General features: G+C 43.7%; 1 protein-coding gene across 1 annotated transcript in view; it reads left to right on the top strand.

Moving 5' to 3' along the window:
* The window catches only part of nbas (NBAS subunit of NRZ tethering complex), a gene marked incomplete at both ends in the record, with an annotated part of 132,100 nt that overhangs the window by 89,755 nt on the left and 20,433 nt on the right, over window positions 1-21,912 (top strand). The window contains 3 exons of the mRNA XM_079180714.1: window positions 2,236-2,426; window positions 5,225-5,314; window positions 6,737-6,920. Of these exons, the coding sequence (XP_079036840.1) occupies window positions 2,236-2,426; window positions 5,225-5,314; window positions 6,737-6,920 (465 nt within the window). The remainder of the gene's footprint in view (window positions 1-2,235; window positions 2,427-5,224; window positions 5,315-6,736; window positions 6,921-21,912) is intronic.

Genomic DNA, 21,912 nt, shown 5'->3' with positions numbered 1-21,912 from the left:
CCTATTCCCCTTGCCTGGTCACGGGGTCACCTTTAGTTGGATATACAGACTGCGTATGTGTGTGTTTGTGTTAGTGTGTGTATGTGTGTTGTATATTCCTGGGTTGGTTCTGCTCGACTAAGATCTTCCCGGCCTCACTGGGACCAGTCAAGGATATATATTAATGTAAACCTGCGGGGCTGCCGTTTGAAACGAGCCCTGACATATGGCCGCATGTACAGTGTTCACACCACGCTGTATGTCATTAAGCAAAGTCACGCTGACTTGCCCCACTGTCACCTCCCTGTAGCTCTGTGTGTGTGTGTGTGTGTGTGTGTGTGTGTGTGTGTGTGTGTGGGGCCAGAGAGGGGGATCTTGTGATTTGAGTAGCTGAGTGTTGCTATGCGACCATGAGACACCCAAGAAAACTGATCATTTCTGACCCCCACACTGTGCAAGTTTACGATATTTAGCCAATGATTCATCGGTGCTTGAAAGCGTTTACCCTCCATAATGGTGAAGAAGATACAGGCATTACAATGATAAAGTCACACACACACACCTGTACAATGTTTCCTTCTACAAGCGCAGGAAGCGATTATATCCTTAGAGATGGATACAAAGGATATAAGTACCAGGAAAGGGCAGATCGGTAGAGAAAGATAGAGAGAAGGAGCTGTGTAGGCTCCGTTTGGCTACACTGTGGTCATTTATCAAGTGTACGTGACCAGCTGCCGGGGATAATAGTGGATCGTAGAGGAATCTACCACAGAGCCTTGACCCGCCATGAAGACAGACGGCAAATTACACACACTGCAGATATTGTGTCGAAGTAAGTACAGATCTGTATTACAACCTGCTCAAGTCCCTTTGATATTATAGACAATGAATCAAATACTGCAGAGTGTAAAACCCATGAACTCTGGTGATTAGCCTTCTCAGTGCTGTAGCAGGCAAAATTATCATCATTTTTAGAAATAATGATCTTTTAGGGCATTTTTTTTAACCTTGATAGCAACGGTAGATAGACGAGAGAGGGATGGGAAATAACACGCAACAAGGATCCTCCACTGGATGCAAACTGGGGACATTGAGGTTTTTGTTTGGCACCAAAATTGCCACCAATAACAGTTGCTGTTTGGAGTTTGGTCTTCCATCTTGTAACTCTCAGTTAAACCGGCCTCACACCTGCCACTTGTGTCCTTAATCGCTCTCTGTCAGCATCCCTAAACGTGTGCTAATAAGGGAGGATTGGAGTATTGAGAGCTTAGTTTTATCGTGGAGCTCTGTCTTCCACCACACCCATATGTCCTTAACTGGCACTGAAACAGTACTTCCTCTAAGCCTGTACTGAAAGATCTATATTTTTTCCAAGAGACGACCAATGGTCGCAAGCTTGACTCCCAAACTGTATCACACTCGGCTTCTGAACATTGTCTAAAAAAGCTCATCGGTATTCAGCTATAGGCTTTGATAACCTTCCTATGAATATAATATAAATGAATATGTGACGTCCCTAGATCATGAATATCGTATGAATATTACAAACAGGAGAGGGGACAAGGGGCACCCTCGTCTGAGTCCAATGCCAACGGTGATTGTGCTTTGACTTGATGCCAAGAATGTCAATGTCTCGCTCAGAGTGCAACAGGGAATCAAGGAAAGCTCTCCCTCTGTGACTGTTTTTCCCAAACACTCGTGCTTTCAGATTGTTTTCTAAAAGTTTGCCATCTTGTGGTACTCGAGAAACCAAAAATGACACGGCAACATCTGTCCTTGTTTGTTGTCTCTCCCCTGGCAGACAACAGCGCTGTGCATCTAAGCATATTCTTTTGGTTGCTGCAATGACGAGCACCAACCAGACCACAGCTCCTTGTAGCTGCCGTTAAATAGGATCTGCTCTGACTCCATGTACTATAGTACGACATGTACTGACATGTTGACTCAAAGATGAGAGTTCTGCCTATAGAGGAATACAATATATTATGAATATATAAGGAAAAAAAGATGCATTTATGCTGAAAATATTTTAAGACAAGGAAATATCTTTTTGATGGTCACTTCCTGTCTCTGTTTTTCTTCTGCCATCTCACATTACTATGTACTCGTGTCTGTTTTTCTTTTCTAAATGTCTGTTTGACAAGGCTGTGAACTCGTACATTGTGAACTTTGCTTTCCATTATCACGTATTTTCCCTGATAGGTCAAACATGTCTGCACTCTCTCACACCCTCGTTTTTGTTTGTCTTTATTCCAGAAGTACAGTCAACTTTATGATTTGTCCCGATCCGAGAGGTCAAAGGTACTTGAGCTGGCAGTCAACATGGCAACTGATGGACAGCCTCTGCAGCGCATTGGAGAGCTTCTTTGTGTGGCGGTTGGACCCGTAGACCTGTCTGTGAAAACGGTGCTTCATGACGCGATGGAGCGAGTGGTGGCCGCACTCAGGTAACATCTCTCTCCTCCTGTCAGTGCAATTTACAAAACACCTGCCCGTTGAGAACACAGACGGTGACACAGAGAAGCAGGACGAAATACAGTTCTTCGCTTTCTTGCCGAGAGTTAGATGAGAAAATCGGTAACGTCACGTCTGTGACCTAACTGTGGAGCTGGAGCCGGGAGATTAGCTTAGTTTAGCATAGCTTAGCATAAAGAGTGGAAGCAAGGGTAAAATGCTGGCCTGGCTTGCTCGACTACAGTTGAATAATAAACCCACCAGCACCTCTAAATTGCAAGAAATAATTGTTTAAACAACAATATCCATACAGAAATATAAGAAGTTGCACGGCTGGAACATCAACATAATTAAATGTATGTGTCTAGGTGTCATATGTTTGACTACATTTCCTTCATACACTTTCCTATAGAGTGAAGCTTACTTAATGCCTCACTACCAAATTCCTCACCATCATCCAGATAAAATCACAACATCTCACAACACTGTTCCCTTCTTCTTTTTTTGTGGGCGTCTCTGGTGTTTGCTCTGGGTTATAAATCATGAGCGGTGTTGCACACTCGTAGGCCCCCTGCTAGCCGCGAGTTGTTCAGAAAACGGTTAATAATAGGACGGCACTGAGAAAATTACCCCGCTGTAGGCTTGTGCACTGTGTGCTACCAAAGATAACGCACACTGTGACTCTCTTTCACATTCACTGGTGCGCCTTGTCAAACAACATAATCATCTACATGCAGCACTTTCATACCTGTCTGGCGTGATTTCAAACATATGTATGCAAATGTATATGTATTTTTTAAATAAATCCGATTAAGAAAAATATCTTTATCCACCGCAAAAGCGGGCGTTATGATGTATATTCTAAAATATTGAAGGCCACCCGAACACACCACCTACTACCTGATCTCTGTTGGCTGTTATCTAAAAGATATTCTGTATGTTGGTCCACTTTGGGCTCTGCATGTTGGCAGGGAAAACACTGTCATAACAAATGCCTAAAGTGTTGAATTGATTTTACAGTAGCTGCCTGTGGGAGTTGGACTCACAGCATTTTGTTGGTGTCTTCTTGCTCACTGCATTGAAAAGGAAGGGAGCAATGATTCAGGCCGACATGTCTCGGCCCTGCAAGAGTTCAGGGCAGTGGAAAGCACTTGGATATTGTAGGACTTAACATCCAAAAACTACGAAGTGTAACTAACGCTGCATAGGCTTAAATGAAAGGTTTATCTTCAGAGTTTTTTATGTTTTTCCTTAATGCTCATAGAACCTTGTGCGCTAACACTGACGGACCATTGCGCACGGTTTTACTGACAGGGCCCGATATGTTATCGGGCCATCTGATTGGCTTGATTAATGAGTGCCAATCGCCTTGATTATATTGCTGCCTCATTTCCCGCTTCTTTATGGCTGCTCAATGGCGCATGGTGCAGATAGATGGCACCTGCATTTACACACTCGCACGCACACACACACACACACACTCGCACCAGATGATTCTCGTGCGCGGGCCCAGACACTCACACATTTGTAGTTCATCAGACGTGTGCACCGTCCCTGATGAACGAAACACTGTTTTTGCACGCACACGCTTTTCTCCTTTCTCTGAGTCATTATCTTCTCATAATTAATGCAGCCTGATACAGCTGTTCCCCTCCAGATCTCACTCCGCTCCTGCACCAACACACACGTATAGTACACGCACACACACTCAGTCTGTGTGTGTGTGTGTGTGTGTGTGTGTGTGTGTGTGTGTGTTCTGTGTGTTAGGTGCAAGATGCACGCACAGCCTTATGTATTCACCAGAGGCACTCTTTCCCTTGAACGTGTCACAATATCCCTTTATGCATTCAAGTATGACTGCATGTGTGTGTGTGTGTGTGTGTGTGTATGCGCGTGCGTGTGCGTGTCCGTTGTTGCAGGGCTTTCTCAAAGCATTGTGTTTGGCAGGTATGAATGAGCCGGTCTTGTTTTTGGCTCTCCCGAAGCCTTCAGTCTGGCGCAGCAGGCATACCTGAGTCTCACACTAATGGCCATCTTTTGTATCTGTCATAACTAGTCTGTGTTTGTGTGTCTTTGAAGAGAAAATGTTCGTAAGTAGTAAAATGCAATAAAGGAAATGCTGCATCGTCGTTTCACCTTTTGCCAGATCATTTGTATGTCGTGTGCATAAATGTGTATTGTGTGTGTGTGTGTGTGTGCGTGCACGTGGGGGCCTTGGTGCTTTTGTGTATAGTGTACGTACATTAGCACGACTGCAAAGCAGAGTAGAGTCGAGGGAAATCACCCTTTTTTTTTTCCTTTCTGTCTTTGTGAAAAATAGCCCTACTCTTGCGACAAACAGTGTGTACAGACACACACACACTGCAGCAGAACCCACAGCCACACCACAGAAGGATCACAGATTACCTTTTTAAGCTCAGCTACTAGTATGTGCCATTAAATCTCATTTACACCTTATTTGAAAGTACCTCTTTAATCAACGTGAAATGATTAAAGTATTAATATGCCGGTGAATTTCACCAACATGCTCTGTGAGCTTGAAACGATGGAGAAGAGTTTAAATGTTTTTCTGTTGCTTCATGTCTCTAGGACTTAATAAATTCATGATGGTTAATTTTTACAAAGCTGTGTTTGCATGAAACATTTACTTGCTGCCAGACACGTTTTTAACCAACACTGTGCCGGAGAAGGAAGCTTTTGATCATTTTCTTTCCCTCAGTTCCCTCTTTATTGTGGTCATTTGGAAATGCATCTTAATGAGACGATTGTGGTGATGTGGTTTGTTTTTCAGTGGAGACCCAGACGCCCTGACAAATTACCCACAACCCCTCAGTGTCCTGGAGGCCATGGTGACCGCTGTGCACAATAATGTCCAGCGTGGGTAGGTTATCTATATCTTCTCTCACCCACACACACTTTTGTCATACATTAAATTAATCAAACATGTTTCTCTTCCTGTGTCAGTCTCTCTTTATTCTCTCTCAGCTTCTGTTCAAGGCCTGAAATGAACACCTGCTGAGTGTCAAATGCCAGTAAATTGCCGGTTGATTCAACTGGCAAACCAGTTAAATCAACAAGAGGCAGCGGCCAACATGCCTGCTAGCTTTATTTTTGAGATGACAACATTTAGACAGCACCTGCCACAGCCTGGTAACCACCGGCCAACCAAATGAAAGTAAAACAGATCTGTGACAAAATGACTCATCATTATCAGTGTAGTTTCAAAGTGATTTCCTCTGAGCTTCTTTTTCCTTTGTCTGGATCAGGAACTAGGAATTACATTTACTATCTATGAACCTTTAGATTACTTTCTCTATTCATGATTTTGTCTATAAATGTTGGAAAATGCCCATCACAGTCTCCTAAAGCCCATGGTGACCTTTTCAATATCATTATTTAATGATCCAAGAGACAAAGAACAGCAGAAAATCCTAACATTTGAGAAGCTGAAACCAGGGAATTTTTTTAGCGTTTGAAAATAAATACAATTACTTAAACGATTTATCGATTATCAAAAAAGTTGTAGATTATTTTTTGCCAAACCACCAATTGATTGATTAAGAGATGTTTGCTAGCTAGAACAACAGTGTCAACGCGTTACAAAAGCAACACTTCTAGCAGTAAAAAAAGTAATGTAAAGTGTTTATTGTGTTCATTTTTCCGGCCGTTCACACCTCTCCACTTCCGCCAGTGCGCCACTAGAAAAAGACTCCTACTGAAAGCAGGAGATTTTAATACAAAGTGCTCGGTTAACCACTGCATGTGAATGCATGAATAGGCCTGGAACCGCGCTACACAGCAGCTCTTGGACGAGGCGATGATATTCACCGCATTGTTGTCTCAGACGGATCGCAACATGCACCACATCCTCGGCTGTCAGATTGAGCGGTGATGAGATCCTCCACACAGAGTATGAGGGCAATTATCCTCCGGTTGGTAAAAAAAACAAAACAATGTCAGGCGAAAAGATAGTAGCCCAAAGAGATAATATAAAGCAAAGAGGCGATGCTACTCTGAAGCGCTCTCCGGCACCCTGCCAGCGCCTTTTTGTGCCAGAGAAGAAACAAAAAATATGGACACACGCCTCCTTATAATAACGACCACTGAATCTGTAATGAACTGCAATAAACGTGAGCTTGAACAAGTTCATGAGAATAAACTTAGACACTCTTAACCACTTAATAACTTCAGTTTAGTTGTTTTTTTTAGAAGAACCTCTACACTTTACCTCTCTATCTCTGTCACTTTATCTCTGCCTCACTCAGCCTGTCTGACTGCTGTCCTCCCCGCCGTCCTCTCTCAGTGACAGCGCGGTGACTTCCGATGACCTCCTGGTTTGGCTGCATCCATTCTGCGGCGACGCGGCGCTCCCCGTTCGGCCTCGCATCGACGTGCTGCAGATCCTGGAGAGTAACTTCAGCCTCCGAGACAGCGACGTTCGTCTCCTGCTGCTCTACAGGACTCAGGCTGTTCTCAAAGACAGAGAGGTAACGAGCTACTCACACAATGCACGCTGCCGTGACTCATCAGCCCTCTCGCTAACAGACTGCGACTTTGAGAGGTGTTGAGTATACTTACTCAAAGTTACTTGAGAGACAACTTTACAACACTGGTACTTGATGTGGAGGAGGCTACAGATGTCAGGGTATTTTATTTTTCTTACTTTTCTTTTCTCCAAGGTCATAACATCAAACGCTGGGCCGTACGTTTTGAAAAGATGCTCGATATAGAGGGTAGAGGGAAGACATAGGTGGAGAGAGAACCGGGTAGTGAATATTTTTAAGAGGATGGATAACTTACTCACTCACCCATCTTGAAACATACAAGTGTTGACATATACGTTCCCATTATGTAACATTATGGGCTTTGAGCTATGAAAGAGAGGATGTGCTGCTGAAGGCATAGCTAAGATGTAGTTGAGGTTTGTTTCAAAGAAATTATATTTATATATCGTATTATTATATAGTATTATTCGCCAATGCCTTTAAATACATTTTTAAAGGTATTTCATTTGTCACAGTTGACCTTTGCAAACAGTATATTCACATAATCAGTAAAGATTAGACAAACGTGTGATTTTGAAAATCTGATTCAATGGCAGTTGTGCATCTTAATTTGAGTATGTGTGTGTGTTTCATAAGAAATCTCTCTTTGGGTTTATAGCTGTATATAATGTAATTCTACTGTAGTGGTACTCTTCTTCAGGAGGTTGTTCATATTGTAGGTGCTCTGATCTGTGATCTTTCAGTCTCACTAATTGAGAAAAACATTTTTGTTTGTCTATATAAATGTAAAACCGATATATATATTTGGGGTAGTGTTTAATAGATAAATATACTGAAAGTGGGGCTCTGCCTCCACCCCCCCCCACTCCAGCCCCTGTTTCCTGACAGACTAATTAATGGCCCGAGCTGGTCAATTAATGTGTAAATGTATGCACGCAGCCGTGGGCCATTGTCAGCGCAGGTAGACAGGTGTGTGGGCCCGGACTCTTTAACTAATTGGGTGCACTCCCGACATTTGGCAAGCTCTCACGAAACACACACACACACACAGGCGGGCGCACACGTGTGCTCTTAAGAGAGAGAGTGTACATCCAAAGGGATCAGTTATTAATTAATCTTGTTAAAGATGAATCAACCTCATCTGAAATTAGTCTCTTGCTCTTACAGCGAGACTGGTTTCAGATGAAGTGCCACTTTCTCTTGTTTCTCCCCGAGGCAGCCAAAAGGTCTTACAATGTGTGAACAGGCTTTTTGTAGCCAAATGTCTCATTTCATTTTGATTAGTCTCATTTTTTGGTATTTGCAAAGATTTTCCACGGCCACATGTGTGCTGAAACACAAATTCAAAGCCTTTTTTTTTGCTTCCTAATTGGAAGCGAAACTTGTCACCGCCGGCTGTAACCCTGCTGAAAGTGGCGCTACAGTAATCATGTTGGCTGGGCCGGTACGACCCGCAAGCGGTGCTGGCACTGCTGTTGGTGGCCCGAGGCCATGCCGGAGACGCGGTGGTGCCCCGGTCTGACCTCGTCACGTCGGGTTGGAAGCAGAAAGAGAGAGGGAAGAAGTGGACGGAGATGAGGAGAGAGTGGTGGTGAAGTCAGATGTTGACAGAGACAACAACGTGGGAGGGAAGGAAAGGATGCACTGGCTACCTGAGAAAGAGACACACACACACACACACACACACACACACACATAAACCGTTGTATCCGTCTTTTACTGCATACTTATGAAGGCTGAAGCACACCCAAAATCATCACTACTACCTCAAAAGCCTAACTAGCACCTGACAAGACCTCTGCGATCCTGAAAAACAATGGATTTTCGTTGCTCGACCTTTGTAGCATCAGTCAGCATCTTACCTGCTCTTGAACCTATAACTTCATTAACTAGGTTAGGCAGATGATGGTGCACATGACTTATGATACGCTTCACACCTCATAAGCAGTCTTTCCTCCCATGCAGCACACACACACACACACACGTGTACGCACACTCATGCACAAACAGACCGCCTGCTGTGATATCCATGACAACCGGGCTGTCAAGCGACAGTTTGTGAGTGAAATGGAAACCAGAAGTATGTTTAAGTTTCTCTCATCTATTCTTCTCCGCTGCTGTCCGTTTGTTGTTCTGACAAAGGCGTCTGATTAGCGCCGTCGTCTGCGATCAAAGGCAGACACACACACACACTCACACTCACAGGTGTACTCTCAAATGTACAGAAGTTTCCATGTGTTAAGATGCGTACGTATACAAACACACACGCAGAGGCTGAATATGCCGACTGTCTGAATGTCGTAATTCAGATATAACTGAAGAAACGTTTTGATCTTAGAAATGAATCTCTCTCTCGCTCTCTCCTCTCTCCTCTCTCCTCTCTCCCTCCCCCCTCTCTCCTTATGTGTCTGATGTGCACGTGTAGAAGTCCTCTCTTTGTATTCCTTCCTGGCTCTCTTTCCTCAATATCAACAATACTAAAATACCATTAATGAATCAAAAGATTCATATTTCACAAGTCATTCATTTTGAATTTTATTATTTATATTTGTGGCCAATTAAGAGAGAAAGGAAACTAATACTTTAAAAGTTGTTTTTTTGGAAAGAGTAATAATAAGAAGGGGCATAACATTTACATTGATTAATTAGAAAGCAACGAAGAGGGGCTGAAACTACAGGTTGTCTTTTGTTTTAAGTTTTTAATGGATCGAGTCATTTTTCAGCATCAAAATTGGTGTCATTTATCTTTTTTAATATGCTACAAATCAGCCTGGTTAATTGTCATTGATAAATTACAGACATTATGCCAGACTTGCATTATATTGAGTTTTTTTTGTTCTTGAAAACGGGGAAAAGATTGATGTAGACATGTGGATATTACTTAAATTACAAAAAGGGAATTAAATGTGGGTCTTGAAATTGCAGAACATGAATACTAACTAAGGGGGGAAATAGTATTCGCGGGTACAAATAATAATGTTCGGGTGGTTTTGGTCTGCTTCGACTGTTGACCCCCTGGTAGAGAGAACAAGCAGGAAGAAAATTAGATCTTTGGCAAAAAATGATATGACGACGACTAACTACTAATGTGGATATTAACACTAGCTCAGGCTGGGACTCTGGCTGGAGAACTTCCAGGCAGTTGGCAGCTTGTCAGACCAAAATGAACTGCAGCAAACAAGGTCACGGTCTCTGTGCTAAGCTAAGCTAATCAGCTGATGCCGGCTGTAGCTTCATATTTTCCGCACAGGTACGAGAGTGGTACTCATGTTCTTATTTAACTCTCTACAAAAAGTTGATAAGAATATTTCCAAAATATCAAACTATTTCTTTAAATTTGAAGTGAATTACCGTATAAACTGTAAGCTCGGAGTTGCCATTATATTTATATATATATACTTTGTCTACTAGGTCACAGCTTGGTGCAGTATGGACTGTATGTAAAAAATGCGCTAAATATGTCTGTCCCTGATTGTTGCTGTTAATAAACTGTCTGATAAGCTGCCAGCAGGCTCTCACATCCCTGACAACACGGCTCGCAGCCGCGTCTGATGCCTGTGCATCAGTATCACCAGGGACTAATTTAAACCACCATATGTAAACCTGCAGATTTCTGAGCCACCGGGGAGGAGGACACGACACTGACACAGTTTAAGCTCATATAGCAAACGTCCGCAAACGGTTGCCTCTGGCTTCACAAAGCAGCGTTATCATTCATTCATATGGAGTCATGTCTCTGGCTACATGACAAATGCAAGTCCATCATTTACTCACCTCTTTCGCTCGTTGCTGCTAAATTCTCCACTACGTGCAAAGGTAGTTGCTGTCTTTGTCCGTCTGCTGTTTTTGTGCTGCAGGAAGCAAAGTGAGCTGAAAGATCTGTACAGCTGAGGTGAACTGCAGAGTAGGCAAGCGACCCCTTTCACATAACTCCTAAAGAATATATGTTTTAGCTTTAAGTACCGTCTTACTACACATCCATCCACCCCACGACCTAAAAAAAACCTTTGAGAGGCTATCAGGGGGGCTGGAGCCAACGCCATCTGATTGAGGCAGGTCACACTGTGGACAGGTCGCCAGTCAATCACAGGGCATGATTTTACTTGTGTTAAGTATTTTCCGATATCTCACATACGTAACTTACATAGGCATTATGTGTATTTTCAAATCGCGGTACAGTATCTCTGATAATCACAGTTGATTTAGTTCAAAGATCGTCGGCTCTCTCTTTGTTTGCCAGTCTCCTGATAACCCGCTTGCCGGTGTTTCTAGGCTGCATTGTGTATTCATACAGATCTGATTCACTTCCTGTGTAATCCTCCATCCTTGCCTCATTGCCTTGTGCGCACACCTCTTTGACAGCACCTCGAGAAATCCTCAGATCCTCACAGTCTGTTAGGATCTGAAAAGTCTTGTGTTCCTTTCACACTGGCTGTCCAAGCCTCCTCGTCCCTCCTGCCTGCCTGCACCTGCTTGTCTGCATGTTTCTGTCCATGCATCCTCATCCATATACGGTGGCATTTTTGTATAATACACCCCAACAGACAAACATGCGTGCATTCCAGCAAGCCCAGCCCCGTGAAAGGACCAGACAAATGTTACTATGACGGATGCTGTTTCGCCCGGTGCTGTCCAGACTGGGTCAGGCCGGGCCGTGTCAGTGAAAAGGCCACTGGATGATTCAAAGCCGCTGCCTCACACACACACACACACACACACACACACACACACAGCGATGATGGATCAGAGGGAAACCAGAGAAAAGGGATTAGAGTAAGGAGGGAAATAATGATGGATCATAAACGTGCACACAGAGAGAAGGATTTCGAGATGATATTGAAACGGAAAAAGAGAACAAGAGGCCATTTACCATTCCGATACATCATCCTTCCTCCCTCCCTCCAGCAGCATCCCAACACACTACTCAGGCGCAGACACACACAGAGACGCATAAAAAGGGAGGAATTAATGAGCCCAATAGAAATGCTGACATTTAGGTAGTGAGGAGAGGGGGGATATGGAGGGAGGGTGTAGGACGTGAAGCCAGGGATAGATTTTGTGCCTTCATTTTGAATGATTAGTCATAACAGCAGGGCAACCAAATGTCACCACTGTCAACATTGGGGGGTCTTTTTTTTTGTCTGGGTGTCCAGCATTTGGCCTTTATTTTACTAATAACAGCATACTTAGGGTCATTTGTTTATGGCGTTTCACAACGACAGAGGTGACTACCACTACTTCTACCGCACGTGTACATACATGCTGGTTAATGTAAAGCCCACTTCTGCTGAATCCTTGATGTTTTAGTGTGAAGATAGTAAGTATCATGCTGAATCCCTATGGCAGTGCTGGCATTAATGCCCACATCAGGGTAGTAACACACACACACACACACACACACATATAACTACACACACATCCGGGAGCACGGACATCGCATCAAGGTCTTCACACCTGTGTGCACTCCAAATGTTGCGGGGCATAAGGGAAGGTTGTGAGGGAAATCAGCCGTGTGTGTGTGTGTGTGTGTGTATGAAAGAAAAGTCATCATCTAAGCTCATCAACAGTGATAGCTGATGCTACATGCCCCTTTCCCCCCGTCGTCAGTATCATGGATCATTTGCCGTGACACCCTGTTTTGGTGCTGTGCTGTTTGGCCTTGCGGAGCGTCGTCTATCTAACATGGATGAGCGGAGCGGTGCAGGCTGTGTAGCTGCACTCTGTCTGCTACACAGCCTGCAGATCCCACACCCCGGCCGAGCTCCTACCTCACTTTTACTGAGGCACGTTTTAGTTTGTTTTCGTTTCACCTTTTTAAAATGTCCTGTGCTTTTCCCCCCCCCCCCTGCCTCCTGCGATTCCCTGGAAATGTTGCTGATGGTTTGATTTGATCAAGGCTGAGATTTTGAGTTTGACAAACGCATCCCAGTTATTATCAGAGGTATGGACTTTTTTCCATTTTAGATTCTTATTTCAGATCAACGTCTCTGCTTTTGGACAGACGGGCTTTGGTTTCATGCAAAGTTACGAGGGATAGAGGACTGTTTTTCAATCCATTCCACCCTTGATTCTCTTTCTCCTGTTTGTCTTTTCTGTTGAAAAAAAAGGATGCTGACTCATTTTGCATGCACCAATTAAGCAGAAAATTGCAGAATTCCACCATTTCTGGACCTGATGTGATAGGGGTGGAGCGTTTGCATGCATGCACACAACGAAAGCCAGACTGTGTACTGGTGTACGGTCCACATAGACATAGTTGTGTCGTACATGAGGTAGTACTAGCCTAAAGAACTATTTTTATGAGCATATATGTGTGTGTACTGTATGTCGATGCCTGTGTGAGCTCCCCTCCTGCCGAACTGTAACGAATCCACTCCACCTGTCGTGTATTTCAGTAGTAAGTTCACAGTTTGAAGTATGGAAACCCACAGTGAAAAGATAAGCCTCAGCCCTGACACGCGTCCAAGAATCAAAATGGAAGAAGACAGAAGGAGAGCTCCACAGTAGCTACACTAGTTTCATCATATGACAGGAATACAAGCAGAAACATAGGTGTTGTCGGTTGATGGAACAATGTGTTTTGTCTGCAGCTGATCCTTGTCGGACTCAAATATTACATATTGACAAACGGGTGGATGGACCGTCTCGCTCCAGTGTTTAAAAGTTGAAAAAGTTGTCGGAGAAGTTTTGGATTCGTCCCACCAGGGATTGTCTGGGAGGAAAAAAAAAAAAGAAAAAAAGATGGAGCTTAGCCGAGGTGAAGGCCAGGTGGAGAGGAGAGGCCGGACGGAGAAGCTGAGAGACATTTGTTTGATGAAAGTGAATGAGCCTGCTCTGGAGGGAGAGGGCTGTACAAGAAGAGAGAGAGAGAGAGAGAGAGTAGAGTCTGTTTCCAAGTTGATAAATAATAAATGTGATGGGGTTGAGGAAGCTATCTAATGGCCACCCTCTAATGCAACAGGTCATGGGGTCATCGCTGAGCCCCAGCTATAATTCCACGTGTTTTGGACGGCGTTTATCTCGCCCCCTCCTCAGCCCCGAAAACTTTATTTATGCTCCTTTTTTTTATTTTATTTGTTTTAACCTCTTGAGCCAGGAGAGAGGGGAGAGCACAACACTTTGTCATCTCGGTGGGATAGTTGATGGTGCAGTCAGAAACCACCAGACAGGGGGCAGTTCTGTAAAGTAAACAAGAAAAGGAGGGCATGTGGAGAGGGAGACGGACGAGGAGAAGCACGGAGAAAAGAGCCCGAGGACAGTTGGAAGTGATGGGAGAGAGGGCAGCACAGAGCCAGATGAGAGGGAGGGAGAACGACGGTACAATCTGAGTGGGGCCACTCATGCACCATTATCTGTTTTGGCAAGCTCTCTGCTGCTCTGTAGCACCCGGTAAAGGCTTCGCTTCAACGGGTGTGATTCAGCCTGAGCGTATGTGTGTGTGTGTGTGTGTGTGTGTGTGTGTGTGAGTGCACCCGCGCTTAAACGTCCTCTCACGTTTACTCAGGAAACAGTGTGAGTAATTCCGCTGATCTTAAGTAATTGCATGTGTTTGTGTGTCAAGCAGTGTGCTACATCATTTTGCATCTTCCCTTCCCCTTGGCCTTTGTCCCGGCTTGAATATTCATCATAGCCTATAGCATGCATGATTAAGGAGAGGCTGGAGTCGTGGCACAAAATATTCAAATATACTGTAAACGCTGCTTCTGCTTATGCGCCCGACATTGATGTCTGGGCGCTGGGGCGTCATGTCAAGCAGGTGTGTGTGTCGAGCTAGGAGCTCGTTGTTTCCATCCCAACCTTGATCTGCTCTTCCTTTCTAACCACTCCCCTCCTGTATTTTGTCTTGTGAGCTCCCCCTTGCCTCTTATCTTCCTCGTCTTCCTCTCCTGAGGCGTGTACCATTATGTATACTCAGGTGTCATGTTATACAACGTGGAGCTACTCAGAGAGAGAGAGAGAGAGAGAGCAAGAAAAAGCATAACAAATAGGGGGAGAGTTTTGGAGAAGCTGTATTTGTTTGTCATTGCACTCCCCTTGTCATGTCATACTTTGCATGCACACGATTGTGTGTGTGTGTGTGTGTATGCATTTGTTTGTTCTCTACGGGCGTGCCTGTCTTTATCTTTTGCGCTTGTGTTTCCTCTGCATGTTTTATGTGTTTCACTTTCAAGCCGTAATAAACTCCCCAGCCCCCCACAGGCCCCGAGGCTTTGCCCTTTTGCTGTTTGCTTCTCTTTGCTCTCATTTTGTCTGAAACCTGCACTCTCTTATCATCCCCCCCCCCTCGCTCACTCTCTCCCTCGCTCTGCCCTGCCTCTCTCTCTCTCTCTCTCTCTCTCTTCCTTCCCTTGTGAAGTGTGCGACCTCTGCAACTTTATTCTGCCCGTCGCTGGAGACGTTAGCCAGAGCGGGTCAATGAATATTGATGAGCTCGTTCGGAGCGCTCGCGGTAAAGGCCAGACACGGAGATCTCTGGATCCCAGGGCTCCACACCAGCACTCCCAGTCCGATACACTGACGTGCCCACATCCCGTGTTTCCCCCTCTCCCGTCCCTCCCTCTCCTTCTCAGGTCAAGGACTGAGATAATTGCCAAGTCACAGAGAAGATTATCAGGCAGGTTTGTTGATGGGGGCAAAAGTTCACCCGTGTTGTATTAACGGCTCGTACGGATTCAGGAAGAAAGAATGCATCTTTGACTTGACTCAGAAGGGCTAAGAATCTCATCAGCTACGTTACCTTGTTCGGGTTGCCAGGTGCAGTGTCGCTTGTAATGCAGATCTTTTTAAATAGACCGGGTTCCTCAAGTTTAATAAACTCTCAGCAAGTTTTAATCAAAGATAAAGCCTGTGCTTCTTTATTGTTTTTTTTTTTGTTAGTAACCTACTTTGTGATTAATGGAAGCAATCAATAACAGTCATGGTGTTAAGACTTTGCAGCGCCAGGGTTACGCTGTTTTTTTAATGCTTGAATTAAGTTTCTTTCTTGACTGACGTGCTGCCCTCCAAAGCAAAAAATGCAGTAACTACATATTTTGTCAAAAGTCAGACCAATGTTAAAAGATTAAAGCGTAAATGTTCATTTGATTATTTATCAAAAATCTCATTGTGTATATATTTTGTGAAAACACCAATAGTCAATCCTATTGTATCCCTTATTATACTTATTTAGATATAAAAACACACATCTAGCTAAAGAGAGAAACCCTTAATTATAAGCTAATATAATACGAGCCATGTGTGAATAATCCGCTCTGCAAAAGTAGATTTGTCTTTTAGTAAGTGCAGGTTCTATGGCAAGGATTTAGGGGTAAAATAATCATCCTAAAAGTGACGAAATGAATAAACGAAATAATGATTAATTAATTAATCAACACATCTCTATCAACATAGCTTACCAGGTCGCTGGATAACTGTTAACCCTTATGTTCTGTCTTTTGGTTGCAGTATACATATAAATAAGGAAACCTTGATGAAATATTGACATCAATTGGTTACTTTGCTGGCAGGAGGGAGGAAGGATGGGTCCAGTAGTCCCGAGCCGTCTCAAAGATTGCTGTTGGCGTTTGGGTAAAAGAAAAACAATCCAGCATAAAAAAAAATCAATTTCTCCTGTGGAGCTGACGATCACAACGTTTTAACATCAAGCAATGTACGACAAATTGTTAAACCGCCAGAAAACAGTCACCTGAAGATGAATATGGCAATCTGACACCCTTAAATGATGAAGTTGACCCTGGAGCATTGTCCACGCCGTGACATTTAATAGAACGCGCTATCCTCCATTTATCCCGCTAATCCGATAGAAAGGTGGGAGTGATGGCGCTCACCATCATGATTGGCAGCGGTAATAAGATGTGACGAGTGAGAGCCATGACAGCCAGTGACGGTCGCACCGATCATTAACCTGTCTACCGCAGTGTTAAGCACAGAGGTGATGATTGGTTTACCACATGCTTTAACAAGTCAGCCACAGGGTCGGCTCCTGGCGCTGATGTAAGACATGACGTGTGTGTGTGTGTGTGTGTGTGTGTGTGTGTGTGTGTGTGTGTGTGTGTGTGTGTGTGTGTGTGTGTGTGTGTGTGTGTGTGTGTGTGTGTGTGTGTGTGTGTGTGTGTGTGTGTGTGTGGGGCGGGATATGATAACTGGTGTGTAAGTTGTTCTGAGTTGTACTGACCCTGTGAGTGTGTGTGTGGTGCTTGTTGATATGCATTCCTGTGTCATTTCTGCTTGGAAAGGTGGTAATATAAGAGTCCTTTTCCATTACTTTGGTGTTTCATATCAATTGCATCCCATTACTGGGTTGTTCTGAAGCAATCAATGCTGGATTGAACACTCCCGTCGGCTTCCAGTTTTCATCTAAATGTCCTTGCACACAGGACTTTGGTGACTTTTTCTCTTGCACCACCATGAGGTTGACATTTTGGGGTTTTATTGAAAGGTTTTGACAGCTGAAGAGCAGCAGGGGGCGTCGCATGTGGTTGCAACAAGAAAGTCTGATTGTATAGTAGTCTATGAGAAAATGACCCGACTTTTAACTTGTTTTATTACCTCAGTAAACATTGTACACATGAGTTTATGGTCTCAATCGCTAGTTTCAAGTGTTCTTCAATACAACATGATGTTCCTTTTAGTAAATGATGGTTCCATTTAGACTGAAATAGAGAATAAAGCAGAGTATGCTTCAGGGTGTGGCTACCTTGTGACTGATAGCTCACTACCACAGTGGTGTCCGGTTCTGGGAGAGTTGTTTTTTCAGTGTTTTTCCAGTAAAAATGTCTTATTCAGCGTCTCATTTCTCTTCTGGTAGCAAAAAAAACAACATGACTATGGCCGAAAGCCGAACTGGAAGGCTTCCAAACCGTAGTTTTTTATGTATTGTGATGAAATAATTTAGCATGCACAGTACATACACACTTTAGCCAGTAGCCATCTACAACCTGGTCTATATTCCATCAGTGCAATCCATTGGCTCTTCCAGCCACAGGATGATCGGTCAGCACAGACGGAGAGGCTGAGCTCTGACTGTGATCTCCTCCCTGAACTGAACCTCTGATGAGAGTTATTGATGTTAAAACTTTGAACAAACTAAGTGCTTGACCAACTGGTTGTTGTGTCTCAACAAGTGCCGTGAGTTATTCCTGAGACATCCCCTGCAGAGTGAGTGATTGAGCCGTTTTGTCTTCAACATGTCCGCACAAGAAATAACTCAGGTTTTTAATCCAATGTGGTGTTTTGATTAATTATAGAAAAGCGCACATACAATGTGTGAGGCTGATCGGTCAATCACTGTAATCTCCTGCGCCGTGATTGACGGGCTCTCAATCATCTTGACTGTCATTTATTTAGTCACTCTGTTGGCTCACGTATTGAATATATCGTTTTCGCTGGTTGAAATAGTCACCGTCTCTTTCTCTGTGGGTTTAATGTGAGAAAGCCGCTTTAATGTCTCAGCAGTGGATGTCAATAATTTAGTGGCGTGGGGCCACATCCTCTATTAACAACTGTGGGAAACCCTGGGCGTTGTGTGTTGTACCAAAGGGCCAATTTCCCTTCTGCTGGCATATTCACAGACCAGTCGAAAGCAAGATTTCATTATGGGCTCTGTGGCTTTAGGACACCCACTGCCCCTTCAAAAACCCCGTACAAGACTGCTGTGTTAAACTGACCAAATTAGCCGTTTCATTCGCATGTGAAAAGGTCTGGTTTGAGATCAATTAAAACATAGATTTTTTTACCCTTTATAACAAAGCAAATGGTCTTCGTTTTAGTTATTTTAAGTCCCTTTTTAGTTTATTCTGTTGAGGTATCCACCATGAATGTCCGAGACACACTACACCTTAAGAAGCTATCTCCCTATTTGCTATTAAAATAATTGATGCACCATTTGATTAATCGATTTATTGAAATGATGGATTAGACAAATGCGTGCAAAAAGGGGAAACCGTAGTTTTGCTGCTTATTGCAGATGAACTCTGATGCTATCTAACACCTCTCTGCCTGAGGAGTGAGAGGCCAGGCCCCACGTGGCGTTAAGGCAGCGTCTTGTGGTTTGAGCATCGGGTCTTCGTGGCGCATTATAATTTTACACCTAACGAGCATATAGGGAACATGGCCCCTGTGGCCGCTAGAAAAAGAGGAAATCGCATCTCAAGGTGTTATTTGTATTTTATGCGAGTTGTCTTATTTCTCTTTTTATTTTTCTAAACTTTCTGTAAAAAAACAAATGAAACTGTATATTTTTGGGAGGTGCGTTCGTTACCTAGGTCAGAGGTTATCGAACAAGCCGTCTTCCAGCGCTTCACTCGCACCGGGAGGGGGGGGGGGGATTGGTTACGCAGCTAGGCCGTACACCTTTTCAATTCCATAACACAAACTATTGCTGAATGCTTATAGTTCCTGTGTCGCTGAATATCTTGTATCGGGGGGAAAAAGCTACTGTACCAGACACAGCAAATAAAAAAAAACCTCGCATACTGTTGCATATGTTGCATGTGTGTCAGTGATGAAAAGCATCAAAACAGAATTCAATTCAATTTAATATTCAATTCTTATGCAGTGATGCATGTAGTTTATTTTAGAATAATGAAAAGTGAAAAGAATTACCATATCTCTCTCAACAAATTGGCAATTTTCTTTATTTGTTTTTACCTCAGACACTGAACCCAAGTCCGTCTAATCAGTTCTGGAGGAGGGCTCTCGTTACAAGTGGGCTGAAGTTTGCCAAGCAGGCCCCTAATTTGCTCACACTGACTGACACTTTGATCCCAGTTTTCTCGATCTTGATTGCATGATGCTGCAGTTCCCCAGGGGGCAAACCAAATTGGTGCTCGCACAAAAATAACTCTTCAGGACTGCAGATACACACATAATACTTCGTGTTGTATTATATATGTCAGTGTATATGAATAACATAACAAATTGGGGCTTTAATAGTCCTTTTTAAAAGGCGCATGCAGTATATTAGCAGCCATTCATCACTCTAAAAGGCAGGACAATCACGTTTGCCAAGACAAGACAACAAAGGACAAACAGCCAGTTCATCAAGACATGGAATGAAACCCACTGTTTCAGACAGACAGAGCGTTCGTTGACCAAAAAGTGACCTCATGATGAGGTGAAAGCACCGGTGGTATATTGACAACATGTAGCAGACTGTCAGTCAGCACCTTTCACCGCAGCGGTAATTACTCAGTGCAGTTCTGCAGGGGCTTCACCTTGAACATCTGTATATTCTGCTCTTTAACCTACACTGTAGCCTTTCAGGTGGGTGTTGACGTTAAACTGAAATCCTCCATGAAATGTCCAAAATAGCTTAAAACACGTTTGTAGACCTTCTATAGACCATAAATATGCACATTAGCGCTTAGTTAGCGTCTTCTCTCCAGATAGATATACGTCAAATATTGGTTCGAGCCTCACATTGCTGGATTCACATCTGTAATGTTCATTGGTGAAGATTCAGTGCAGAGCAGACCAGGCATTTTATAATTACCCCGTGTGTGTCTAAAATTATCTACGGTATTGACATCAAGTGTCACCTGAGCGTTGAAAGCAGTTCACATTTAAAAGACTACAGTAGAGCACTTTGATGTTGGAATATTTATTTGGTGAGAGTTTATTCCTCTAGGAAACACGGTGACATATGGAGGAAGTTATTTCACGGGAGTTTATTGAAGCTCTGTTTCAGTGGCATTCAGCCCGTTGTGTTTGATTGTTTGCATGGTCCTTATTGTGTGTGTGTGTGTGTGTGTGTGTGTGTGAGTGTGTGTGTGTGTGTGTGTGTGTGTGTGTGTGTGTGTGTGTGTGTGTGTGTGTGTGTGTGTGTGTGTGTGTGTGTGTGTGTGTGTGTGTGTGTGTGTGTGTGTGTGTGTGTGTGTTTCATGCCAGTCATTCTCAGGAGGAATACACACACACACACACACACACACACACACACACACACACACACACACACACACACACACACACTACTGCAGTCTTTCTTTACTTCATCTCCATTTTTATCCTTCGGAGAACTGTGTGTGTGTGTGTTTTCACCCACGTGGCTTCTGACAGCTTTCTGCTCTGCCTATCGATTTGCCCCAAAGCGGCTCCCATCTCTCTGACACACACATACACTCCCCCCCCCCCCCCCCCCCCCTTCCACACACACACACACACACGCACACACACACACACACACACACACACCCTCTGTTTTTTTTTATCATATGCTGATAGCAGGGTTAGACTGCATTGCAGTTTTTAATCAGTGGAGGGACACCCTGTCTGACTACACAAGCTTTTTTGGGACAAACTACAGCTCACTCTGTAATTGCTGTTCGTCCTATAGAAACGCGTATGTGACCGCGTTCTTGTATAACTTTATAAAACTTTACAAGTGATGGTTTTTTTTAGTCAGTCAGTCTTCTTAGTTTTGGAAAGTCACTACACACACATGCACTGATGTTTTCTTTTTTTTTTACTGTGTTGAAAAGTAAACGGTTGTCATCAAAGTAATAATTCAGCTGCTGGTAACAGCAATAGTTGTCAAGATTCATTTACTCCAGCCTCCCCTTCTGCTTACTTCATTTCCCGCTTACTTCATTTCCATGTTTACTTTCGTGCATAATTTTGCTAAAAGCACGGCTACTTCCAGTCACAGTAGGCGAGCATGTCGCGTGTGGTCGGCATAATTTTAACAGTGCTGTTTCCTGTGCCAGCGGGGAGAAAAAAATAGTGTTTTTGAAGCAGGCAGTGAGAGCTAGCAGCTTTTTGTTCCTGTTCACTTTCATGCCTGTGTGCATGTGCTGTTCTCTGTCGCACAGTGTTGTTCATATTATCGTTTTGTTTGTTGACCCCTCGGTATCAGTGGTTGAAACTGGCTTACATGAATCGCTGTGTTGACAGGAATTGTGTGTGTGTGTGTGTGTGTGTGTGTGTGTGTGTGTGTGTGTGTGTGTGTGTGTGTGTGTGTGTGTGTGTGTGTGTGTGT

Source organism: Pholis gunnellus (genome assembly GCF_910591455.1).
Source record: "Pholis gunnellus genome assembly, chromosome: 19".
Lineage (NCBI taxonomy): Eukaryota > Metazoa > Chordata > Actinopteri > Perciformes > Pholidae > Pholis > Pholis gunnellus.
The sequence above is the reverse complement of the archived record's forward strand: the minus strand, read 5'-3'. Positions and strand labels throughout refer to the sequence as shown.